Source organism: Myiozetetes cayanensis, unplaced genomic scaffold (assembly GCF_022539395.1).
Source record: "Myiozetetes cayanensis isolate MyiCay16 unplaced genomic scaffold, myiCay2020 scf13, whole genome shotgun sequence".
Lineage (NCBI taxonomy): Eukaryota > Metazoa > Chordata > Aves > Passeriformes > Tyrannidae > Myiozetetes > Myiozetetes cayanensis.
This window is the reverse complement of record NW_026086937.1, coordinates 5619187-5646266: the sequence shown is the minus strand read 5'-3', so window position 1 is coordinate 5646266 and position 27080 is coordinate 5619187. Positions and strand designations below refer to the sequence as shown.

The following is a 27080-nucleotide window of genomic DNA, read 5'->3' as shown; positions in this document are numbered from 1 at the left end:
ACTGGGAACAAATCTTGCCGAGTACTGCACAAGTTATAGAATGAACTCACTCGTACCAGCTGTACAAGAGAATATGCTTGTTCTATCTTTGTACTGAAATTCGTGGCATTCCAAAGGGTCCCGCTCCCGGTGAGTTAAGTATGAGAAGAACGTGCCAGCGGAGTCACCAGCAGTAACAACCTCGCTCAGCTGCGGGAGATGCTTTGTGCCGCATCTCCGGGGAGCCGACGGCCGTCCATCCACTCCAACGCTGGGAGCTGAAGCAGCGGGGAGCGGGCAACTCGGACCGGGTGCCCGCTGTTGGCCCCGGAGCCTCTCGCTGCTCTCCGCAGCTGTGGCCGTGAAATCAGCCGGCCTCCGAGGGCTGAAACCGCGTGTGCCCCGGGCGGCAGCGGCTGTGGGACCCGCGCCTGGCTGCGGGACCCGCGCCTGGCTGCGGGACCCGCGCCTGGCTCTGGGACCCGCCCGGCCCGTCCCGTCCGTGCCGGGGCGGTCCCGGCGCGCCGCGGGCGGTGCCCGGCAGGGGGCGCGGGCGGGCGCCGTGGCCGCTCGGGGGCGGCGCTGGGGCGGGCCGGGCGCGGAGCCGCGGCCGTGGCGAGGCGGTGGCGGCTCCAGCTCCGGCCACGGCACCGCCACCGGCTGCGGGCCCGGCACCGGCTCCGGCGCCGAGTGCGGTGGGGCAGGTAAGGGGGCCGCTGCCCGGGCAGGTGGGACGGCGCCCTGGGCGCGCTGGCGCCGGTGCCCCGGCGCGGAGCCGGCGGTGCCCGCGGTGCTCCCCGGGCGCAGGGAGGGGGCCGCCCCGGGGGCCGCGCAGGGTCCGGGGCGGGCGGACCGGGGGGCGGCTCGGGCGGTGTGAACTGCTCCCCACGGGCGGGAGCTGCTGCCGGCGGCAGGCGGGCCCCGGGACAGGGCCGGCAGCAGCTCCCGGTGCCCGCGGGCTCGGCTCGGTGTGTGCGGGCGGAGCGGGCGGCGCAGCCCCCGGGACGGCGCTCGGCACCCCGAGCTCACAGCCCGGATCGTGTCCCAGCCTCGGCTGGCGGGGGCTCCGGGGCTGCTGCGGAGCTGCTGTGCTGCTCCGGGGACAGATACTTTGTCACCTATTGTTGGATACGCTGTGGCCGGAGTTGGAGTAACTTAGTGAGTTCACCTGTTTTCTGGTGCCTGTTGTCTTTTGTGTGTCCCATGGCAGCCCCTTTCTCTGCTCGTGCTTAACCTAAATATTTTTAGAGCCTTGAACGGACTTCTTAGGGTGTTTCTGTGCTGCAGGTTCCTGAAGAATAACCCTGAGCGTTTTGACAAGCATGGTCTTTTCATTGGAAGTGTGTTCTGACATGGACATTGCCTTGGTCTTCATGCAGAACGTGGCCCTTAGAAAATAAAAATTAAACAAAGATCTGTGAAAGTGTATTTTAGAATGCCAGGAAATAAAGGAGTATTTATATAGATATATTTATTATTATTATTATATATAATATATATATTGCAAAGTGTATTTGTAAATACTGTAACCTGAATTTCTGGACAGGTCACTTTACATGAATTCTTTGACAGTGGAAATGACAGGGTGAGAAGACCGTGTGTAATGACCTTACAAGCCTTTTATTTTGTCTGGCATCGTAGTCTGAGTTCAGACATTGAATTTTCTCTTTTACAGATTTTAGAAATATAGTTTTATGTGGTGAAAAAAAACCTACTGAATAAGTGGCTCTATCCTTGACTAACTGCTAAAGCTGTCACATATAATAAGTTATTGTGCCAGTATTACAATAGTAATGGGATATTAAACCAGCACATTTTGGCAGTAAGTAGCTGTAATACTTATGCCCTGTTTTGACGTCTGTAGAAGGAGGATTAGCTCAGACAGAATTTGTAGTGGGAGGGTGTGAGTGGGATGAAAAGCAAAAGCTGCTTAATTTTAATCTTCTCAAAAAGGTAACTACAAGTAGTGCACGTGGTTAAAACACAGATGCTTCTCTCTCTAATGGCTTTTAATTGTAGTCTCTTAAATATTTTATGTAAACTCAGTAGTGCTGAAATATTACTTTTTATAAAATTGAATACATACTAAACAAGCTCCCTGTTCTGGGGGAAAGGAAGCACTGAGGAGTAGCAGGGTCTGACACCACCAGAGCTGTGAAAGTGCTTTGGTGTAACCGGTGTGTCTGTACCTGTGTCCCTGGGCAGAGCCGGGGCTCAGGTTGGGCTGCAGGCTTTTGGTTATATTGTTTTAGTTTCGTGATTGCGACCTTGCTTTTCTCTAGAACAGCCTTCATTTGTCTTTTGGGCTTTCTCTTTTAGTTTGAGAAGTGTGCATCTTGGAGTGAGGGCACACAAAAGCAGTGCTTCAGGTTTTGCAAGACGCCCGGCCCCCAGGAAGTTTGCTTCCTCCAGTGGTTTTAGAATGGGTGTATATTTTTACGTATTTATCATGACCTCCTTAGACGAATGAAACCTTAAGTGTCCTGTGAGGTTTTCTTATGTAGGTCTTTGTTCATTTTCATAATCTCTTAGGGAACCCTTGAAACTAGACTTCAGTTGGATTTTTTTTTTTTTGATGCTTTTTCTGCTGAAGTTGCAGATGTAAAAAAAAAAAAAAATTTTTTGGTTTTTTTTTTTTTTTTGAGGTATAAAAGCTTTGTATCACAAGTGTATCTGCACTTTATTGCCCAAAAGAGGAATGGTGGATTCATGTCGTCCTGAGTGTGGCTTTTGTCTGGACTTATGGTCAGTTCTAGTTGCACATTCTCTCATCTCCCCAAGATTTTATCTTTTGACTAATAAAAAAAATTGGCAATTAATTAAGTGAAAAACCACTGTGAGATATGCGTTGCTCACAAACATAAATCAAATGAGCGTAGGAATTAAATGTTAAACCACCCTCTAACATATGCTTTATGATTTAGATTTATGAGGGATGCTACAAAGGAGGTGGTGGTACCTTAATTGTCCAAGAGGGTGGAGCCTTCAAGTGCCCCTGCCAAAAGGAGGAGGCAGGCACTGGAGTGGTACCAACACTGCTAGGCAGCAGCCTGGGTGGGGAAAGATCTGCTTAAAAAAGAACCTCAGTGGTCCAAATGTTGGACAGTGTAGTTTGGGTCAAATCTATTCAGAAGGGTGTATTTAAAAATACTCTAGCTTGGGTGGGAAATTATATACAAAGCCAAAAACTTCAATTGTGTAACAAAAAGGGAGGAAATGTCAAACACCTGGGAGGAGACTTTAAATGTAGATTTCATGCAAGATTTCTACTTGCATGGGATTTAGTGTCATGGTAATTTTACTGGACTTGTACTAAAATAAAGCACAGTATTTTATCAGTACTGCAGTGAAATACACATTTTCTGTTTTTCTTCTTTGAAATGCTTTCCGAAATGCTTTCCATGGCAGGGAATGTAAATACAGGACAGTGTATGGTATAAATTACACAGAAACAGAACTGGAAACAGTTGATCATAAAGCTACATAAAGGAAGGTGACAACTGAAGGTTCATAGAGCAGTTTCCCAGAAAGAAATACCATACAGACCATGGCACGCTTCATATTCTGTTAAAACCAGGCTGCACTTCAGTGAATCCCCTTGAGAGTCCCCTGAAACAAGCACTTGGCTTTGCAAATCGTTTAGGGCAGAAAAGTTTGGGAAATTGCATTGTCTGAAACTTGTAGGGGACGATGCATGAGTCCTGATGGAGGAGCATGGGAGCTTTGCCCATGTGGCTTGTTTTGTGGCACTGGTTTAGGTTAGAATTCAAAATTAATGTTCTTGTTTGTCTTGAAAGTATTAGGTGGTCTCTGATTACAGCTGGGTGAGATTTTCTTGTTCAGGGAAGAAATAAAGAGTGGGAAGGTGTACTGTGACAAATGGCATTTATGATTGTTTTTAAAAAATCAGATTATGCCTGAATCATCAATGTAATAGATCATCCTAAGCAGCAAAAAAAAGAGCATTTTTTTCATTGTGCAAGCTGATAATAGAGACGTTTGCCAGGAGAGCTACAAAGGTGGATGGTAAGTGTGTGGTTATGCACTTAGTGGTTCTGATGACAGGCAGAGAATTCAGAGTGTGATTGACAGGGTATTTCGTATTGATTAGAGAAACAAACTGTGCTTTGAACAGCTAGACAGCTGGCATATTTCTTAAAAATAACTGGTTTTTGGAAGCTGAAATAATTAGGCCTATTTGTTTGTGCCACATGGTAAAGTCATTCAGAACTGCTGCTTGGAAATCCTACTCAGTGGCTGTTTTCCAGCTGGTCCATTCATAGTTTCTGCAACCACCTCAAACTTTATCGTGTACCAGGGATGAAGTCAATTTCCCCTGGAAATTGTCACGTAATTCATGGCTTCCCCTGTGAAAATATAAAAATAAACACCATAACTTTGTTGCCATGCCTGTGATAAATTTCAGTTACTAACATAGTGGAAGATATTATACTGTGATTTCCCAATCCTAGCAGTGGCTGGTGCAAGACCCTGCAAGTATCTGCTATGCTCTGTTGTTAATGATTATTTTAAAAGGACAAAGCCATATTTTTCTTCCTTTGTTCATCCTTCTTGCATCTGTGGTTGTGACGTTGGTTTACTGATCTCTCCTGGAGTCTGAATACAGGCTTGGGTTTCTGTCTCTGAAGACCTTTGGGTACCTTCACGAGGAGCTTCTGTGGGATAATAAATTGTAAAACCAGCCAAGCAACAAAAATGTGGCCCACGGGCCTTTCCGAGGAGACGCTGGGACGTGGTGTTTAGTGGCAGCTCTGTTTACCTAAACCCAGGTTTGGTTTTCCTTCTGAAGAAATAACTCCTCTGCCTGCACCTGTGTGTTGGGTTGTGTGTAGCTGTAACATGCCGTGTTTCCAGTGGTTAACTTGTGCTGCTGCCCTGAGGATCGAGGGCAAAGCCAGGCATGGCCTTTGCCAGGAGCACAGCAGCGTTCCCAGTGTGATGCCTCTGTTGTTCCCCGTTCAGCTCTGCAGCAGCCAGGCAAGCTGGCAGTTGTACAGTGCTGTGGGGAAGAAAGGGCAGCAGAAAATGCTGAATGTCTGCTAATGCATCTGAGTAATCACCATTCTGGGGTTAGATTGCAGGAAGATGACAAAATTGCTGAATAAACTCTCTTTAGTCCTTTTTTTTTTTTTTTTTTTTTTTTTCTTTTTTTCATTTTTTTTTTCTCTCCAGTATGAGCTGCCAGTTGTTGGTGCTGCAATAAGCAGCAGTATAGCTGATGCTAAAGTTTTCCATTTGGAAGAGAAACAGAAGCCTCTATGTACCCTGTAATTTTGGATCCTTGTGATTACATAGAGGTGGTTGAGTATGGAAGTTTTGGGTGACTGGCATGGGGTGGAATCTCATAGCAGGGAGAAATCAGGAGAAACATCTTCTGGGATGAAGGTCAAAATACAGCTTGAGCACAAGGAGAGAATAGAAATGTAACAGGTAATGAAATCAGTGTTAGCCATTCCATCCCTCTTGCGCAAACACTTTTAACATCAGGTTGTTGCACTGCCATTTTTCACATGTATAATTTAGCTAATTTAGTAAAATTGTGCTTCCTGGAAAGCTTTTGGTAAGAGCTGAATCACCTGATGTAAAATGACAATTTTAGGGTGAGCTGAAGGCGTGGCTGGGTAGTGGTTACAGGTGGAGCTTGTGAGTGAATGGCAAGGGGAACAGGGTGGGTTCAGATTCTGACAATGATTCCAGAGGGTGAGGGATGAAGGACCAGCTGAAGACAGGATATGAGATGGGATGGTGAGTAGGCTGAAGAGATTATTAAGTCGGTGTCTCCTTTGACTTAACTAGAATTTCCCCAAGTCCATTTAGTTGGAATGCTGTGAGCAAAATAACCTGTGTGAACCCCTGAGAACTGCAGGTGTGGCACCTGTCACCATTAGAATGTGTGTGTGCAGGTGGGGTATAAACTGACCCAGTCTAAGGTCATTTGGAATTAAAAGAATGGCAGATTTGGTGATTCAGATTGCCACTCTCAAATCCATCTAACCTGAGTGGAAGAGCTGACATGCAGAAAAAAATACTGTCCGTAACACTAACTTCATCTCAAACATTGGATGGGATAACTTTGAACCAGTGTGGGAAAACAAGCATTTTTCTGCATTTATGAGCTTTCTTCACTGATCTGTTTGTTCAGTGTGACTTCAGTGGTTGATCACAACCAGCTTTGAGTGCATCCCTGCAGTGTTTGCTTTGAAAGTGCGTGCCAAACTCATGAGTTGCAGCAAAACACAACCCCTGACATAGGGGCAGAAGGAGGCAGGTTCCTGTTAGAGGTGCGTTCAAAGGAAGTGGATGTGGAGGGGAGTGTTATAGTAGGAAATGGAGTTGTTTAAATAATTGAAACTGTAAAAAGTAAAACCTCAACTTAAAAAAAACCCCAAAAATCATTTAATAATTCAAGCATGTGAAGTGCTTTGCCTTTGCCTGCTTTTTAGAGCTGTGGTGTTATCTGATCAGCCACTGGCTGTGATCTGGGTGTGATTAGGATCTCTGCTAGTACAATTATGAGCATATGGTATACCCTTTTAAAATTGTAAGTTTAAAATAATTACCTTCTGATACTATTTTTTAAAGAATTATTTAAGTATCTGTATGTTCCGGAATGGTTTTGCTGCCAGTTAATATTCAGTTCTGGCCTGGAGCCATCAACATCATAAGGTTTCTTTCAAGTTTCATAATAATGTTAAAAAAGAGTTGCTCAGTTTCCTTTAAGGAAGTAAAAGAACTTCCTTTGGTTTTGTTTTTACTTTCTCTGAAGTTCAGAGACATGCATGACCTATTATTGCATAGGAAAAGGAATAGTAATATGGGGACATTCCTGAAGTGGGTGACGGAGAGTTGGACTTGTGACAGATTTTCCTAGATATTAAAATTTGGTTCACGCAGAGCCTCCAAAGGGATGTGCTGCAGTGGTGGGTCATTGTTGACTGCAACTTTTTTCAGGTTTCTACACAGTAACATGTACAGCTGGAGGACACTGACATTGTTTCCAGCCAAAAAAAAGTAACCGAGGGCAGATCAAAGCTCTCACTGAGAAGTTTGTCTGATTGCAAGGATCTCTTGAACAAAGTGTTTAAGTGGACCACAGGAAACCAAAGTTAAGGACAGCTACTCCTGGAAATATTTCGTGCTCTCCTACTCCTGCTGTTCAGATGAGTAAACCACGTGATACCCATAAAGTCATAGCTGGAAAACCAAAGGCCAAAGCATAGAGAACTTTCAACAGTTCTGTAAAGGAATCTGGAAATGACAGGTGTGAAGCTACAAAGGAACTGCAGGAGTCTCTTCAGTACTTAATGATTTGGGTATGCTATGAAGTCTGACTTTTTAAAAAGGGGGATGGTTTCTGGTCTATCATTATTTCAACTCTGTTCTAAGCTTTGTCATTTGACAGATTTTATTATAGACTGGATTTTGTGTGTAGACTGTAACACAGCAGTGAAGCCTCTCTGTGGTTTGAAGGGAAGCAGTCCATGCTGTGTCACGTTCTGTCCAAAATGCAGCTTCAGATTCCAAACCACATCCATCCTCAGAGATTCTGCTGCACTCTGAGACCTTTAGCAGGGCTGGTGGTGCCAAACAGACATCTCTGCTGAAGGACTGGGCTTCAGAGGTTCCTGTGGGTGCCATGTGGAGCTTTCCCTGGGTGTTTCCCATAATGTGGAGCAGAACTCAGGCAAAGAGGTTCTTGTCTCTGCTCTGAGCCCCTGGAGTGAACTGACAGCAGAGCATCAGTGACTAACAACCATGACTGAAAGTACTACTCAAAAGGGAGAGAATGCATGAGCTGCAAAGCATGAATTTTGATGCTGACCATCACTTTGTCCTCTGATCTAAACAGATACCTAAATCTGGGAGAAAGTAGAACATAAAGGAGACTACAGACCTATTGGAATAAACATTCCATAATTGTTCCTAAGTGCAATCCTGCATTTTCTGTTTGTTGACAGTCTGAGCTAATTTAGACTCGTGTTAAGTTCCTCCAGGCAGGGGCATGTCACCCCTGTGTCCTGGCTGGTGGGAACACTTGATGTTCTTTATAAATAGAATAGTGAAGCTGGTAGGAAGAAATATGCCTTTGCCACCAGGATGCTGCTGGAGCCTGGGCAGAAGGCAATCTGTCTCCAAGTGGAGTCTCTAAAGGGTGAGTGTTCTGGGAAGAGGGGGATAGGAAGCTAAATTTAAAATATTTTTATTTATTCGTTTTTAACGGAAGGTTGTGCAGGCCGTGGAAATTATATCTGAATTGTAACTGTTCAGAACTTCTCTCACATGTGCTGATAATTTTAGGAATAGCAGATCATAGAGAGGGAAAAGAGTGATCTAGGGCAATGACTAATATCTAAAGGAATTAGATATTTATATTTTAAAACTATAATTTTCTTCATATATTAGTGGTCCAGAGTGCAGCGGAGGTGAGGTGACACACCTACAGGGTATGCTATGCAAGGGTGAAAAACTATATAAAATGCAACACTTAATGATCTTTTCATGCTTTTTAGCAGTTCCCACACTTTTCTTTTTTTCTCAGTTATCTTTGTTCAAGCTGGCATGGGCATCATTTAATCAGAAAACTGGTGTAAATTTAAGGAAGTTCCAGAAACTGGGAGCTTTCTGGCTGCAAAATGAGTCAAATTCCAATGCTAGGAAACCCATAAAAAGCAATTGTAATGTTCTAATGTTACATTACAGTAACTGTGACATTAATGCACAAAACTTGAATATAAAAGTCTCTGCGTGATTGTGTTTATTGCCCAATTTCAATAAGTAAATATTAGTTTTTACATATCATCATGTAGCCATGCTTTGTTCTGTGCTTGGTTACTGTGGAGTGGCACATGGCTTTTTTATTTATAATTTTTTTTCTTTTCCATGGCTTTTGTTATCTTCACTTAGGTTGTTTATTTGTTTGGGGTTCTTTTCTTTGTAATGAGACTGCTGACCTGTTTGTACTTTCAGTTGAGTTTTGTGTGTCCTGTGGTTCCTGAGTTCCAGGTTCAGTCATTGGGTGGGCTAACACAAGTAACATTACCAAGCAGGTTTTATTTAATATTTTCAATGATGAGCTGCTTTTACTCTTTTTAGAAATAAGTTGTTTGTTTTTTTTTTTGCACCGAGTGTTGTGACCTATTTCTCATAAACACTAACTTTCAAAAGAATGAATGCTTGTTCCTTTCCAGTGGGAAAATGCAGAATTGTGGCTAACAGAATCACAGGTTCTGGCTGTGTTTCTGTGTGGTGCTGTGCAAAGTGCAGCTGCAGTGTTGCAGGGATGCTCTGCCCACTTTCCACTGCTGATGTTACAGTCGGCTGGGGGGGTTCTGTGAGGGTTTCCTCACTGTGACAATTACAAGCATGAGTAGCTAAGCAGGTCGTGCTGACCAGAGAATTGAGTGTTCCCATTTCCTCTCTGTCTGGTGCTTGCCACAGATCTTCATAGCCCTGGTCAATTTGGTCACGTCAATCCCAGCCACTGTTTTTTGTTCCTGCAGTGGAAAAAAAAAAGCAAATCCCTTGAAGCACCAAAGAAAAGGTTTGGCTTGTGCCACTTGCTGACTCAACTATTTTCTGCAGCTGCCAATTCAAGAGTATGAAGTTCCTCACTGTCTGGAGTTCTCTGGACTTGTGGGTTTTAGTAGGTGAAAAATGGACTGCCTGGTAGGCTGTACAGTACCCCCAATAGCTGGGGGTTAATTGGTGGAACATAAGTGAAAGCCAAGGCAGACATTTTCACTGGAATTGTATCAGGAGCATTCACCTTCATTTCAGATATCTTCAGAACAGGTTTTGTGAGAAAATAAGCCTACAGCTGTAGCTGTATCAAAAAGATAATCTAAAACTTTCTTTTGCAGTGAAGAGACATCAGACTAGTAAGTGAGTCCCTGACCCACTTATTCCATGACCTTTTCTAAAACAACCAGTGAATGTTGGTCTAAATCAACCTTATGTTGTCTGTAGGTTGTTTTTTTTTCCTCCCTCCTATGCTCTCTAAGCTTGCTGCAAAATACACCTCTGTTTTTGGTCTGTAGGTAGGTACAGGCTGAGCACTACCTTCTTTTTTGGGTGAAGTCACCATTTCTCTTTGCTGGTTCATTGTGACCACTTTTGCTCACTTGTGTTTCAGTAGACAATGTCATTTTGATGTACCACATCAGATAAATACAGTAATTTTATTGAGGCAGACTTTGAGGAGTACTATTGATTATTTATGGAGGCATGCTATTTTAATCAAGTAGATTCATTTGAGCTGTCATGGTGAGTCAGGATAACTCTGTGCTTACGCTTCATGCTGGAGAGTAGGTTTGTATTCTAGATGGATACTGGTGATTTAGAGGATGTAACAGTATCAGTCCGTTGGCAGAGAAGTTTGGCAGTGGTGGTTTAGTGTCACGTCCAACCTCACAAGCGCTTTCAAAGCATTGATGTCAAGTTATTTTCAGGGCCTGATTTAAAATAATCAAAAGAAATAGTTTAGCTAGTCAGCCCTGCAGAAAATGCCTTCTGTGTATTTTGCTGAGGAGGAGGGGTTGCTGGGGGGGTTCTCTGTGAAGCAGTGGCTGCCAGTGCCCCACGAGTGCTGCACAGAAAGTAGGTTAGTCCTGGCAGCTGCTCTGCCTCGCACGGGCAGACAGGCTGCTCTCCCAGCATTTCTAGGGAGTTACAAACTTTTCCAGGGACATGGTTTAGTCTCCAGGCTCCCTGGCTTGGCCTTCAATCATAAAGCTGTTTTTCCCTTTGTGTGAGCATGCAGCAGCTGAGCACCTTACACTAATGTGTGTGTGATTAGGTAAGAGCTGAGGGTGCTCTGCATGCTGTGAGTCATTCTGGCATGTTTGGATGAGTTGAGGTTTTGGTTGATGTTTAAAAGTAAAAGTTAAATCTGTGGGTAGGTAAGGTAGGTGTGCTGCAAAAGGTGACTCAGAAGTAGCCTTTTACTTACCTGTGTTTTGGTGTAGGATGCCTTATTAATGGCTATCCTTATGAATATCCAGACTGCTTAAGTGTGCAACGCTCATAATTAGTGTCACTCAAATGTTTGGAGTTCTGTAGGTTGTCTTTATCAAGTCCTGCGTTCATGGGAACAGAATTGTAGAATTGTTTAGGTGGTAAAAGACATTTGAAATCGAGTCCAATTGTTCCCCCAGCACTGCCAAACCCATCACTAAACCCTGTCCCCAAGAACTACATCTACCATCTGTTAAATCCCTCCAGGGATGGAGACTCCACCACTGCCCTGGGCAGCCTGTCCCAGTGCTCTGTCACAACCCTCTCTGTAAAGAAATTTTTCCCAATATCCAATTCAGGGATGAGCATAAATCACTGCATTTTGGGCACACATCAGGAGCTGCTGCTGCTGGAATGCTGCCTCTCCCAGTGCCGAGTTCCACCTGCTCTGCAGCGCTGTGGGGCTTCCTCACCTTGAAAAGCAGTGAGTGCTTCCTTGTGTCCGAGGCACAGAGCCAAGCCTGTTCCTGGGGACTGTCGAGGTAGTGCTGTCAGCTGTTGACAGAATTGACCTTTGGGTGCTGGGAGCTCACAGCGTGGAGATGGTGGGGCTGGGGCACGACCTGCACTCTGGCCTGTGCTGAGAGTAAATAGATAAAGATCGACATGACCCAAATGTAGCAACAGATGCTCTGCAACGCTGCAGCCTCTTGCTACGTGGTAGGATAACCTGAAAACCCAAAATGTGTTTTGCTGTGTGGTTTGTTTTGTTCTTTTCATCTGCATGTAAAAATAGGTTTGTGGAAAGAGAGGGTTGGTTGGCTTTTATTCCCCCCCCAGCTTGGTTTTATCTCTTTTAGCTTACAAATGCTCATTTCAGTGAGTGCTCACAATACTTATTGTACTGCCTGCACTACTCTGTGCTGGCCAAGTGCTGCTTTTCCTGGGAGCATCTTGTGTGCCATCACAGAGGAGCAGAGGCTTCAGTGCTCAGGCTCACAAGTGTTCACCTGATTCCCACGAGCTTGTTACCAAGTCAGAGCTGATGACAAATTGTATTGACAGGCTTTTAATTAACAGCTACTCAACAGAAGATGTTCCTGTTCCTCATAAGTTGCAACACAACAACTTTTAATTTGTTAGCAAGCCAAAGTATATTTAAAAGAGAAGTCTTTTCACCTTGCTTATAATTTCTTGAGGGATGTGTTTCAAATTCAGTATTTTAAAACTTCTGATCTTGCAATGAAGGCTTAAAGCTAATTGAGCTTATGATCTCCTATTTTCCAGTCTTGTAATTTTTCCTTTTCTTTGTGGCAGCTTTGTTTTATGCAAAAATATTATTAATGAGTGTAGACTGTGTACAAGACCTCCTGTTCCTGAGAGCTTTTTAATAGATTTTACCTTCTCCTCCCTGCTAAGTCTATTTTTGCTTTTTCCTGTGGTTCCCCTTCTGTTCTCCCATCTGTTTGGTTGAACTGCTTTATTCTCTCCTGGTGTTTTGTAGACACTAATCCTTTTACCTTCTATCCTTCACAGCTTTGTTGAGTTGCAGTGCTGTACTTCAGTTTTGTTCCCACATGCCTTTCACTAAGATGTTCCAGGATGAGCTACGATTTTGTGAAATTGAGACTGTTAAAATTGTTCCTTCTGTCTTTCTCTCTCTCTCTCTTTTTTTTTTTTTTTTTAAAAACTTTATTTTTATTACTGCTTGCACATGCCATTTATGGTGCTGTTGGCATTTGGGAAAAATCCTGTAATGACTCTGGTTTTTTTGCTTCTCAGAATCTCCAGATCTTTCCATTTTTCCACGGTTTCCAAAAGCTGTAAAAGTAACTCTCCAAGTAAAACGAGATGGAAAGACCTCAGTCCTGCGAAATGCACATGCATAATGGATTTCCCTCACTGCAAGCCCCAGTGCTTTCATTTCTGTGAGATCACCACTAGTGCTCTTGGGTCCCATTGCTTTGTACGATGAAAGTCCCCTTGGGCCACATCGTAGATCCCACAACTCTTCAAGACCAACCACAATACATAAAATAAGCTCAGTGATTCCCGAGACCTTTTCAAATACTAATAAGAAAATTAATTGGGGGGTGGAGAGGAAATCAGAATTTTGAGGCTGTGATTTTATCAGAGGTAGAGGTTAAAATCTCGCTAAGATGGTTAGTTTCTGGAGTGCACAAGAGTTTTGGCAAGCAAATACGTATTGATTACATGGATGTGTAAACCTTGTCCTTCTCAAAAGGAGGAAAGAAGGGAGAGAGGTTTCTTTCTGTGAGTGCTGGGGCAAAAAGAAACAGTGGGGGGAGAAAAAGTTGTTTTCTGTCAACGTGTTTGAATGTTCTATCATAAACAGAGCTCAGTTCAAAGGATCTGGGAATCTCAGAAGATTTCTTTCAAGACTAACCAATTTCCTGCAACATGCTGTCAGTGCTAGGAAGAGGCATCTCTTGCACATAAGAGCAGCTGGTTGTTTAAAAAAAAAAAAAGGCATGTAGGGGGGAGAACACCCCTCCCTCATCCCTTATATATAGAGTTATTTTCCAAAGGAAAATGTACATCTGTGAAAACAGGGCACTTCAGCAAATTCTGTGCACTTTGGAATGTCATTTTGCAAGGAAAAGTGTTTTTTCCCTAATGGTGTGTGCTTCTTGTTTGGATGCTTTCAGGAAAGGGCTTGGGGCGTTTTTTGTATTTTCAGTTTTGCAGTGAGTTATTTGAGTCCTGAAGTTTTATTACTTTCCCATTTTCTGTGCAGTGGTGTTGATGGTTTTTCTTACTCTTTATTCTCTTAAATAAGAATTGTGAATATGAGTATTAACCCTGTCTTAGCCGGGGCAAACTTAATTTTACGGTAAATAAATCTTTTAAAATTTAATTGAAAGTTCTGTCATGGGGAAATATAGTTAATATTATAACTAAGGTGAAGGCAACTTATCCATACTGTTGTTGCCAATTTGAATTTCCCTATGTGCTTGCCTTTAAGAAATAACTTGACACTGTCAAAAGGGTATTGGAACTTTCTTTGCTGTAGCTGATGCTTCCACATCTGAAATATATTTGCCAATGTTTTCTTGGTTACAGGAACCAGTGGTATATGAAGATGGAACCATGAAGAGAAAGCAGAAGGAATAATAATAATGCTTTTCCGAAACCGTTTTCTGTTCTTGCTGGCCTTGGCAGCCTTATTGGCCTTCCTGAGCCTCAGTCTGCAGTTCTGTGAGTGTCCTCCCCTTTTGTTTTCTACATGAAGTGATCTAAAGGTGTGTTTAAAAATGACCATGATTACTTGTTGTTTAAGCATTCGGTCTGTATTTAAATATTTGGGAGTTTGTTGTGGGTTTTGGTTTGGTTTTTGAGGGTTTTTGTTTGTTTGTTTTCCAAAAAGTAAGGAAAACAGTTTTGTGTGCCACAGAGGAGTCTGTACAGTTTCGAGACTTCAAATCAGGCTATCTTAAATCCAAAAAATCTGCATTTTGTAGTGCAGTTAAGTAATTGAATGTGTTTGAATCTTTCCATGAAAGTTGACAAACCCCATTTGAGTAAAAAACTGCAGCAATTCCTTTGAGTAAAATCTGCTGCAATTCTTTTTTTACGTTGCATCACACCAGACAGGATTGAGAAAACTGCTGCGAGGGTTGAGTGTTGGAACTTCTCCTTATTTGTGCCCTCACATTAGGAAACATTAAACAGTTGAATTGGCTCATCACTAGTGGTTGGTTTGTTTAAGGAAAGATAAATTATGTTGTGCTTCAGGTCAATTAATCCTGGGTCAGTGCAGAGGGCCCTGGTGTCCTGATGACTAAGCAGGAGGGTGGTGCTGAAGGCAGGTCGGGGTAGGTGACAAACAGAGCATTGTGCCATATGACTGATTATCACCTACTTCTGAGAGATAACATTTGCCAGGCAAAGCCACGTTTTGTGTAAGTCTGGTCTGTGCTAATACTCAGCCAAGTAATTAGTTGCTGTTGGAGGGCAAGGAAAAATGCATGTCCAGAGGCTGGGATAACATTCTTTGTTGTTGTTGCCATCTCGCCTCGTGTTTTAATGAGGCTTCTTTTGGGCTGTGCTCCTTTTGCATAGTGTAAAAAAATCCCCAAACTCAAAAGATTGCTTTAGATTTAGAATGTGTCTTTTGCATATGATAGACAACTTAGAAGAAAGGGGAGAGAAGATGAAAGGAACTTTGTGGTTTTCTGCTGCTATTTTTGTGTGTTTAAACTCATCTATGGGTAAGACAGGGACCTGTGGCTTTTTCAGCCTCCTATGGGCATAAACCAGTGGGTCTGACTGCAGCTTGTTTTGCCCATTAGGCTCTTTATGGCTCTAGCCTTGATGTTGTAGGGTTGGTTATGAATTGTGCAGAGGGTGAAGGTCCTAAAGGAACTGCAGCTGAAACATGAAACTGAATTGTTAACTAAAATGAGTTTTATTTAGAGATGAGGAGAGTGAATCACATTTCCTCTAAAGAGGAAATTATTTTCTCCTTAATTAGAACATGACATTTGTGAAGAGGAATTCCAGGAGATAAAGATGTTTGAGGGGTGCTTTAAAAAGCACACGAGCTACAGCAAGCAGCCGTCATGAAGCTCAGTGCCAACACCAACACTGATACAGAAACTTTTCCATAATGACGACTGCAGTGCAGTCTGGTGGGAACCAAGACATTCAGGAAGCCTGACATTTTAACTTCTACCAGCTTCAGGTTGTAGAGCAACGAGTTCAAACTTGGAACAAAGACCATCTCCACAGCAGAGACAAAACTCTCTTCCATCACTGTGTGCATCCAGGCTGGCTGTGACTGCTGAGCAACCTGTAGCTCAGCAGCTTTAGATGAGTTATCAGTGCTATCACTTGTTTGACTTGTTGCTTTCTTTGTCAGGAGTTTTGTCTGTCACATCCTCACCAGTGCCATTTTCTGTCGGGAAACCCTGTTTTTCACATCCTCAGAATGTTTAACTTTGGGATTGCTGGGTCAGGCTGGTCTCAGCATTCTTCAACACCAAAAGCAGGGTGACTCCCCCTTCTCCAACCACCACTGATAACTTTTGCAAATAGGGTAAAGTTCGAGCTGTTTTAAGCCCCTTAGGCAGAGCATCCTGCTGCAGGCCCCTCACAACCAGACAGACATTGAGGTGCTCAAGACAGTCCAGGGAAGGGCAACGGAGCTGGGGAAGGGTCTGGAGTGCAGGTCTGATGAGGAGCAGCTGAGGGAGATGGAGGTGTTGAGCCTGGAGAAAAGGATTCTCTCTACAACTACCCAAAAGCAGGTTGTGTGGAGTGGGGGTCCATCTCTTCTCCTGGGTAACAAAGGATAGGATAAGAGGAAATAACCTCCAGTTGTGCCAGGGAGGTTTAGACTGGACATTAAGAAAAATGTCTTCATGGAATGGGTTGTCATGCACTGGAACAGCCTGCCCAGGGCAGGGGTGCAGTCACCATCCCTGGAAGGGATTTAAGAGATGTGTAGATGTGGCAGCTGAGGACATGGTTTAGTGGGGAACACAGTGGTGCTGGGTTAACAGTTGGAGCTGATGATCTTAGAGGTCTTTTCCAACCTAAATGATTCTGTGATATGATTTATGTTCATGGAATGAAAAGGGGTGCTTGTACATTTAGACTCAGGAAATTGCCCGAGCCACTGCTTTGTTTTGTTTTGTTTGAAGGGAGTTACCTCCTGAAGCATTTGGAGTGGAAATGGATGTTTTATGCTGTTGTGAGATTGTGTTTCTCTGTTAGCAAGCAGTGCACAGCTTTGTGGAGGAGGGTTGGTAATTTTAAAACACACTACTGCTTTTCTAAGCATGGAATGTTGAAAATGTCTCTTCCTTTCTGTGATAAATTTGTTTATAAAAGTGAAACAGTAACACTAAATGAATAATTATACAAATGGTGCCTCTCTTCCTTTTTCAAACTTCTGCTTTAGGGCAGGGCATAACTCCTGTAAATGCTTGATATTTTATTCCTCTTGTCCATATGTGGAACTGTGGCAATTGGAAGCCAGACTTGTGAGTTGTAGCTGACTCTGAAGCAAAGGGAGTAGTAAAGGCCAAATTCAGCTGATTTTTCCATAGGTTCTGACTCAGTATTAGAGACAGCCCACACTGGGATGGCTGACAAGGTCACAGTCTGGCCTATGCTTGAGCTGTGAGGGTTCAGGAATTGCTTGCAGCAGTTTGCCACCCAGTCAAGCAGAAAAGGATGCTGGTTTGCTTTAATGGACTGTGCTGTGAAAGGTCTGGAAGTGCTGTATGAGCAGTGATTTCTGCAGCCACGATGAAGTGGAGGTGATGGGTGTCCTGTTAGCAGCCCTAAAGTAACTCTGTCCTTCCTTGTAAGACAAACTCCTGAGACAATTCTTTTGGAGCTAAAAGTTGTCACATCTCGAGTTTAGACAAAAGGAGAAAAACACTGGGGAAAACAACCAATATCAGACCTCGGAATCTTCAGTATTGGTAGGCTGGGAATGGACCCAGAATTGACAGAAAACTGTGTCCCCTCTTCTGATGTTTGTTTGTTCTTGGTCCCTTTCTCTTCTATTGTGGTTTCTGAGTTCTGGTCTAAACTAGTCTGATTTCCTGTGTTTTTTTTTCACCTCAAGGCTGGTGCTTTGCTTGGATGCTAACAGTTTAACTTACAGGGTCAGTCACTGAGAAAGTTTCCCCTGAATTCTCTCTTGAGAGCAAACAACAGCTCTGAGTGCTAGAAGTGTTCTCTCCCACCAGCAGTTGCAGTGGATGGAGGTGGAGCGATGGGCAAGGACCCAGATCAGGAGCTGCCTTGTGTCTGCAGAGCCGTGTGCCAGAGGTGCTGTGTGGAACAGGGGGGTCATGTTTGGCACACACTGTGTGCTGGCTTGGCTTGATGGATCAAATGCCAGCTGAATCTCCATCTCCTCGTCCTGAGAAGAGGGAGACATATAAGCAGACTGTGCTTTGCTGCACAGTTGGAGAAATGACACTTTTTAAACTGTAATGGTCATTTTTCCGAGTGATGTAGTCGCTCTGGATCCCATAAGGTACCTTCCTTCCTGCTGCCAGTCATCTGTCATGTACATTTTGGCCAATGGGGCATTTGATCAGTTCTGCTCTTTATGTCCTTGTTCAGGAGCAAAAGGCCCAGGCCCTGTGTTTAGTCTTTCCCTGTGCTGTTTCAACTGCCCCAGGTGCCAGCTTTGCCTGCCCCAGGTGCCAGCTGCCTCCCTGGGAATTACACTTGGAGCAGTAGGGTGAGGGAACTTTCCTGAAGAAGTCCTACTGTTTTCAAGCTCCCTGTATTTATTTAGATAAATAATGCCTCAGATTTTGTTTCTGAACATACCTGGTGGGTGATGGAAGAAACACATTTGAGACGCATTTGAAAATTGACTGGAATACTCTAATACTTATTCAGAGTTTTGCCAGGTTTGGTTACCATTTCTAGTAGGCACCTAGAGTACTTTTAAAAATAAGTTATACTTGCTGAAAACATATAAGCTTTAAAAGTTCTCTCCATCTTTAATATAATTGTATGATCTGGACTTGGAAGAAAAAGACTGGGGCCAGATGTGCCCTCAGATTCAGTCTGGCCATCAACACTTTGAATAGTGTGAAACCTGGACCAGATCAGCAATAGAGGGAAACTCTCTTGAATGGCAAATGCCTCTGAGTTCTTTACATGTTTGAATTTTTAAATAGTATAGGAAAATGACAGCCTTAAAAGTTAAAACTTGAAAAAAATGTTCCACTGCCGACCAGAAACATACTCTGATGTCTCTGATGGATAATTATATCAATGAGAGTTTTTGTTTGGGAAAACCATTGGATAGGGAGACTGGTTGTCTTCCAAACCAAATATGCCTGGCAGTTCAAAGTTTTATAGGAAGTGGTCATTGTTTCCCTCCTGTTTTATGTTTAGGGCTAGATCTATGGAAAAGAGTGGAGAAGTATTTTCCTTATAGTATTTATCTTTCCACACATGCTTTTAATTTCTCCCCTCTTTGTTTGTGTAAATGGCCATGGTTCTAAAATGATTTAAAACTTCAGCATTAGGGACAAAAGGAGAGCTGATTTTTATAGACTTGTCAGTTAAACTCTTCTAAAATGGAATTACATTGTTTTTATCTAAGGTTTTCAGTGTTTTGCTTTGTCAGAAAAACTGCAGAATGGATAAGTGACCTGTGCTAGATTGTGGCCTGTATTATTGTCTCTGAAAATATTATCTGCAATGCTGTTGGCTAAAAATGGGCAGTTTCCTTCTCTACAAAGAGTAAAACCAAGTAGGGATATTTCATTCTTTTTTTCCAGAAGAAAAGGTTGCAGTGGCTGAGGTCTTTGTTCCTGCTCTGTGCTGTGTAAAATACCCAGAGCAGTGCAAAGGGCTGGGGGAGTTCCTGCAGTTCAGAGGTGGAGGACGGCGGCACACCCAGGTGTGTTCTGAGGGATGTGTCAGCACCTGGCTGTGGTCCTGCAGCCTCACACTGAGGGGAGAAGACAGAATTTGGGCCCCTGTCAATGTTAATTGCGTTGATTAGTCCTTAGGTCAGCTCAGGAACAGGAGGTTGCAAGTTTGCCTGAGGAACTGCTTTCCTTTTTCCCTTAAGATTGGTGTAGTACATGAGAAGCCAATTACTGGGCAAGCACAGACCTTCCAGTACACTGGAACATCTGTGACTGGCTGTGGGAGCCTGAAGGTGGGTCTTCTCAGGATGTTACAAGCATTTATCTTCAAGTTAACTTGACTAAACCGAACTGAAAGGCAATTTAAAACCCAGCTGTTAAGGTGCCATGTGTAATCTCTGTAAAGTTTGCTTGACAATGATTTTTACTTTGCAATGGAAGGCATGTAAATTAATTTTTTTTTCCTAATGAAGTAAATACCTTTGTTGTACTTTTTTTTTTTTTTAATTTTATTTTGATTTTCATTTACTGAAAGTCTAAGGAAAATAACAGTGGAGAGGAGGACTAGAACTATAGTGGGAAAGCATCCCTTTTTACAAACTGTATAACCCTGGCATCATTTACAGCCTGTCCTTTCAGCCTGCTTGTTCCAGGCACTTCACAGTCATGAAGCCCCTGACTCTCAGGCTGGTCCTGCACATGCAGCTTCTCTTCTAGTTTGGAGTTTGTTTTCCCAAATACTTTGATCAGTGGCTCAGGCCTGTCTTTCAATAAAAAGTATTTTGGTATCTGCCACTGCTTTTTAGGATATCATCCACTGCCCAGCAGGGCAGTTCCTGTGCAAACTGTGAAGAGCTGTTTTGTAGGTTTTTGGAGGTTTTTTTAAAGTACTTCCTCTGCCTTGATGGTTCAGGTTGGGTGTTGGTGTTTCAACACGTCTGGAAATGACATTTTGCTGTTCCAGTAATAATTTCCCTCTCCTTTCTGTCATCTGATTTTGCACTGGAGGTTTTGGTTTTAAAGATGAGTCACAGGGAACAGAAATCAGGATTCTCCACTCGGAAAAGTAGCAGAGTTTTATTTGGTTGGCTTGAGTCCTGCAGGCAGCTCTGATTTTTGTGAGGATGGTGTGGGCACCACATGCAACACTGAAGTGTTTGGGGCTCAGCCTGGTGTCCTCAGCGTGGCTTCCTTCAGCTCCTGCTGCGGCACAACCCGTGGGGCTGGGGGTACTTGGGTGGTCCGGTGCCAGCAGCTCACAGGGACTTGCAGGTGGGAACAGAGGTGGAAGCTGAGGGGGTGCAGCATCCCTGCTCAGCCTTTCCATTTGCAGAGCAGGATGTGCTCCCACACTTTGGGAAGCTGTACCTGTGGTTGTGCAGAGCCACCAGCAACCCCCAGGGACTGCGAGGTGGAGGGGGGTGAGCGTGAGAGGAGCTGGCACATGCACAGCCTGTGGAAAAGCTGAGGGAGCTGGGTTTTTTCAAACCTTAATTTCTGACAGAGAACAGAAAAGGGGGGGTGGGAAACCCCAAGGTATTCAGTGAAATGAGAATGCAACCTCCTGGCTGTTTCTGGGCAGGATCCATATCCTCACCATCTCTCTAAGGTGCATTCCTTACCTCTTGCTGTTCTGTACCAAGAAACAGCAGTGACTCATGTTTGATATTTTAAAAATATAATTTCTTTATAGGAGGAAAAAAAGAGGATTGCATTTTGCTACATACTATATTTAAAAAGCCGCAGTTTTAGAATTCTTAATGTAGAGAAGTTGTTTTTGTCATGTGTTACCAGAATATGAAATTAAAAGGAGACCAGATATCTCCCTTCGTGAATTTTGCCTTCAAGCTCATAGGCATGGAAGATTTTCCACTCATGAGAAGTCTCTCTGGGTTTTTTCAAACTACTAATTTAATCTGAATTTAAGATTAAAGGGAAAAATGACCCACAAATAATATATCCAGGGCTTTGTACATTTTAGTAGTGAATAAAGAGAACTAACTGTAAATATACAGGTTTTTGTTAAAGAGATATTTTAAATTGTAACTGGAGATTTAAACAACTTTTTTGTGATTCTCAAAAGGGGTGGTATAATGTACCAGTCCAGAAATGAACCCTTGAAGGAACAGGAGACACAATGAGTACATGGGACTGATATTATGCGACATTTTCTCCCACAAAAACAGAGCAATCATTTCAAAATGCCTGCTTTAAATATAGGTCAGGTCAAGTTACTTGAGACAGGTTTTGACTGGTCAAAATGTCAGGCTACAGAATTTCATAATTCTTCTTTAAATGCATACTGATTTCATCCATGATGGTTAGTTGAACTGTATTTAAACAGAATTAATATCAACTGTTGAAGCACATGTTTGAAGGCTACTGTATGGTTGATTTATGTAAGTTTTAGCAAATTCTATTTTGTCCTTAAACCAGTTCTCTGCCCTTGGTTTTTCACAGCTCTCTAATGCTGACTCAGGCTGCCTCACAGGTCACTGCAGGCGTGTTTTGGAGTGGCACATGTGTCTTTTAAAGCCAAAAAAATTGCTCCTAGGATTTTTCCATTGTATGCTGAGCTAAATTGTGTTTTAACAACTGAAACATTGTGTTCAAATTCAGAAATTCACCCTAATTTTGTTTGCAGAAATAGCAAAGAGAGAATTTTCTTTTTAATGTGCAGCTGTTACAGTCTTTATAAATGTGTGGTGATTCAGGGTGAGTTCACAGGGTGAAATCTGCACAACACAGAGTCTCACTTGTCACAAGAACATGGCCCCTCTGTGTGGGGTTTGCATTGTAAACCTGGATGTCTTCAGCTAAGAAGGTAGAGACAGCCTTGTCACCCTGCTTTGTTTTAGTATGAGCTCTTTGTTAATCTTTTGCTGACCACTCTGATGTCAGACCAGTTTTCTGAGACTTCACAATCAATTCACACTTTATTAGCTTTATACCCTCTTACTTTACATTTATCAAAGCTTTTAGGACAGTGTTGTCTACTAATTGCAAATGGATTCATCATACATTAATCATTTGCTGTTTGAGATCTGTGTTCTGCATCTTCCTCAGAGGATGAAGTTCTGACCCAAATCTCCCTTCCCTCCTCGTTCAGTGAGCAGAGTTTCAACTGGACAGTAGCAGGAAAACCCCCTTAACATCAGTGGGTATAACACAGTCACGTTTGCCCTGTTTCTAGGCCATGTGCAGCCTTCAATAAAGCATAGAGGACTACTTAAACTTTTTTTGATGATAGGTTTGTTTTTCTGAGCTGTACTTTGTGCCTGCCTTAATCCCCACTGTGCTGCTGCAAATTGAGTTGAAAACCATCGGGTTTATGGATGTGCCAGTTTGCCGGTGTGTCTGAAACAGAGATGCTTAATATTCTTCACATAGTTGTTGTTCATGTTTCCTCTAAGTCCTTTTAAATTTTCTCTGGCAAGTTATCTTTCAGGCAGTTTTGTTCTTTTATCTGTTCTTTTGCTGTTCTTTTATTGCTGAAATGATACAGTGACTGACTCAGTCCAAAGTGTCTCATCATTTGACTGCAAAGATTTTTTGAAAAAATTTATTATGTGTTCTTGGGCTTGTAGAGTTTCTCTGATTAATAAGGTTTCTTAAACTGCACTGATTTTGAAGCTTTTAATGCCTACAAACAATTTTTTATTGCCTTTTCTTTTTATTTCTTTAATTATAGTAATCTCTGTTCCCAAATTACTTCCCTTTTAACTTTTCAAACCTCACTCACTGAGAGAAAGCAGTGCTTGCACATATTGAATGGCATTGTGATTTAGTTGAAGTGAGGCAGTGTCTAAATAGTGTTTAAGAGACTGGGGCTTTTGTGGACTTGCTGCAGTGAAATATGAAGTGATCTCCTTTCATGATTTTTGTGAGATGGTTTGGATTAAAAGAGCTGGAAATGTATGTGGTGTAATTTTGGCTTTACCAACTGTGCACATTAATACTGAATGAAGACATAATAAGATTCACCGTCTTCCCCTAAGCTGTTTTATGGCAAGAGTCATAAAGACACCAATAATTCTCTGATCCAGAGAGTACTGTTTGGAATTTCCGAGATGAATGACTAGGTCTGTCATGGCAGGCTTCCCCAGCACAAAAATCTGTCAGGTTCTACTGCATTAAATATGTTGTTTCAGGGTTTGCTGCTAGCAAATCCATGGCAGCTTTCTGTGCCCTGCTGCTGACAAGGACAAACAAGTGAGCTGGCTTGGCTTGGGTAAGCAGTGGCATATGGTGTTGAGATCACTTCCCTGAGCAGGTCAGTTTGTGGACAGAAAACAGTTGGGATCAGATGTGAAACAGAAAAGTGCTAATTTAATGCAGTACTGAAAATATTGATTTGAATTTGTAAGGCTTTTTATCTTGGAAGGACACTGTGATCGAGAAGTGCCAGATGTCTGTGGATTGTGTCTGACTGATGACATTAACATATTAAACAGTTTGTGCCCTGTGCCTTTGCAGAGGCTGTGGCTGAGCTGCAGACATGGTGGGTTTCCCTGCCTTTGGGGTGGCAGCCCTTTGAGAAGAGAGAGAGAGAGACATCACTGCCTCTGCCCCAGGTGCAGACAGACACTGCTGAGAGGTGCAGGAAGCAGCTCTGTAGAGAGGTGCCAGGAGGATGCTTTTCCCAGTGACCAAATGTAGTTTGTTGCCCTCCCAAAAGCTGCTGACTTGGTGTTTTCACACCAGGGGAGCGATGGTTGTAAAGGTGTGGTGGGCAGAGCAAAGGTGTGCTTTTAAGTCCTTTTATTGCATTGTTTTACCTGTGTATTTTGTGATTTCTATTTCAGTAGCTGGATATTCTAGTACGTGCCCTAATAACAGCTGACATAAATGTCAAAAGACATTCTGAGTATTTTGGAATGCTGTCTCAGGAGAAACCAAGGAAAAGAGGCAATGACATGCACCTGAAGCTGTAGATTATTATATCCTATTATTTGGTCTTTCCAAGGGGGAAGAAACATTTTCTCTAGGATTATAGAAAACAATAGTGAACACTTCCCCTTCATATCCATTTGGGGATATATCCAGTGGTGAATTCCATGAAGACTGATTTCAGGGAGCACGATGGTTTCAGCTGCAGAGAGCCCATGTTGAAGATGTGTTAGAAACAGATTTCTGGGTAACAGAACAGGAGCAACTGCTGAACTATCTTGGACTCTACTGTATGGGGCATGTTTTTGAATCATTCTCAGCTGCTGTAGATGAAAAGATCACTGAAAGCAGAGGATTTGTAATCCATGTTCCTGAGAAAATACTTTTTGCCATGATTTCTTCTGCTGTGCTGAACACTTAGTGTACTTGGCCGCTCTGTTGGTGTTCCATTCACATGTGAAATCTGCCAAGCATCTTTTTTTCAGTCATGTTGCAATCACTGCTGCACAGCTTCCCGCTCCAGTATTTGTGAGAATCATTCGGGACAAAAAAAGAAATCAAACAGAACAAAAGGACAAAACAAAGAAAGAAAAAAAAAACACCCAAAGGAAAACCCAAGGTCCCCACCCCCTGGCAAAGGGGGCATTCAGTGTATTGTATATCAGCATACAGCAGCTACCTTTTCACGTTGATCTTTATTTTGAGACAATACTGTGGAAATGGGAAGAGTTGCCAACAGTTTCTAAACACAGCTGATAAAAGCTGTCCTGAAAATCTGTTCCAGGACGATTCAGCTGGATTAGTTCATTGAGCAGTTGCTGAGTTCTATAGACAGAAGCAGGACAGAGCTTTAAAATCTTGCTGTAGGGCTCATGAATCTTGTTAGGTAAAAGTGGCAATGGCTGGATCTATTGCATTTATAAAAATCATGCACTTAGACCATAAATCTCTCTCCCCATTTAGTCTTTGTGTACTTAAGCCTTGTTTGGTGGCCCTCAGGACACTGATTTGGTATAGCTGAAGTCATCTCCCAACCTGGTGAGACGTGGCAGGTCTATGGGCACAGGAGGGGCTTCATTCAGAGCGTGGTGGTTTGTGGTGCTGCCCTTCTCATTTGGGAGCTTGTGGTGGGCAAAGGACCAACATAACTCCCTCAGCATGAGCAGTGATGGGGCTTCTTTTGCATCTTGTTGCTAAATAACCTGGAGGACAAGCAAGATCTGACTTGAGTGCTGTGTTTCTAGAGCAGGAAATCTGTCTGCTTGTCTCGATGTCTGGTAGGAACCTCCCCCAGCCCCTTCAGACCGACGGCAGAGCCAAGCAGTGAGGTAATTAGCGACAAGCTGGAAGGGAAAAGCTTGACTATGCATGTATATTTATTTTAAAGAAAGGAGTTTATTTATTTGATGAAAATATAAATATTTTCCGTGGTGAACATTGTAGAGTTTCAGTGTAATAGGAAAATAGGATAAAATACGAGAGTAATTTTTCACTTTGGGAGGAGAAGTGGAAAATGATTGTCATCTCTAGAGCTTGAAAAGGCTCAGATTTACAGTCAGCATTGCTGTGTTATTGCTGTCAGGCTGAAAATCCTGGAACCTATTTAAGCAGTGCCATATGCCCTTCTGAACTGTCCAGTGAAAAACAGTGGGGGGGAACCTCTAAAACTATAAAGCTCTTTTCACAGCCACATCTGGACTTAATGAATGCAAACACCCATTGTATAATTTAAGGTATCTGCTTAAATTAGGTCTCAAACACAATAGTACAAGGCCTGCCACGTTGTGTTTGGTGTAAAAAGGATTTTCTTAACATATTTATTTTCCTTGTGCAAGTCAAACGGGGGCCTTGTAAAGAAATCAGCAATGCCTGCAGCTGATGCAGCTGGAAAAAGGCAACTTGTTCTCTGCAGGACTGGTGTGAGCTGTTTAAAGTGGTTGTGTGTAGTTGCTCTATTTATCTTTGAACATGAATACACAGACAAGGCAATCTGGTCTTTTTCCCTGAGTGTGATGTGGAGTAAGGCCCTGGGTCAGTACCTGCAAGCTGTGGCTCTGTGGGCAAGGCAACTGCCAGAAAATGAGGAAAAGCTGCAGAGAAGTTCATAACTTGGGAGCCAGAAAATAGGCAGACAGATATCCCACTTCTGGACAGCTGTGGGAGGTTTGGCTTTTTCTGTCCAAGTCCGTGCAAAATATCCCAGAAAAGTAGCTGATTTACAGGAGTTCAGGTGTCCATAGGGACATTTGCATCTCCAGTGGAAAACTTTAGGGATCTGAAAACCAAGCAGGCTGAAAACTCAGCCGCTGTTAGAGTGAAGAATAAGCTTCTGATTGCATTTCATGTGAGAAAATTTTGTCAATGTTCATTAGTAAAGGTAAGATGCTCTTACAAGTTGTAGCTACAATCATGTTATAATTGTTCTGGGGAGAAGGAAGGGACTGTGGGGAGACAGCTCATACAGGGGTGTATTTGTAGACTTTCATTTTGCTTGTGCATGGGAGGAGAGCATTGAGGAGTCCTTAGGTTTTTCCTCATACCCTAATATATGTGATTTTCTTCAAAATATGCATATTAAAACCCCAAATACTTTAGTGCTCACACTCATTCCCCTCAATCAGATCTGAATTCCACTAAATTAGCTGAAGTATATATGCAACCTCCTACTCTCACTGAGTTCCCATTTTCTGCCAGCAAACCTGTGGTGTACAGGAGACTTCAAAAAACTTATGCTTCCTACACTTCAAACAGAGAAACAGCATTTTTATGTACTTAAATAGTTAAAAGTGGCTCAGACTTCTAGGGGGAAAATTGCCCGGTAGTACAGAGAAGTAATTGGAAAAAAAAATTAATCCAAGA

The 27080-nt window shown here is 42.9% G+C and overlaps 1 protein-coding gene across 2 annotated transcripts in view; it reads left to right on the top strand.

The window, feature by feature from the left end:
* The first annotated feature begins 571 nt into the window (after positions 1-571).
* The window catches only part of PXYLP1 (2-phosphoxylose phosphatase 1), a 47438-nt gene continuing 20929 nt past the window's right edge, over positions 572-27080 (top strand). Inside the window, exons 1-2 of one of the 2 annotated variants that reach the window (XM_050308322.1) lie at positions 572-683; positions 14038-14172. In XM_050308322.1, the coding sequence (XP_050164279.1) occupies positions 14094-14172 (79 nt within the window). In that variant the 5' untranslated portion in view covers positions 572-683; positions 14038-14093. Of the gene's footprint in view, positions 684-2610; positions 2725-14037; positions 14173-27080 lie in introns of those variants that run through there. The other variant, XM_050308321.1, reaches the window with a different exon arrangement.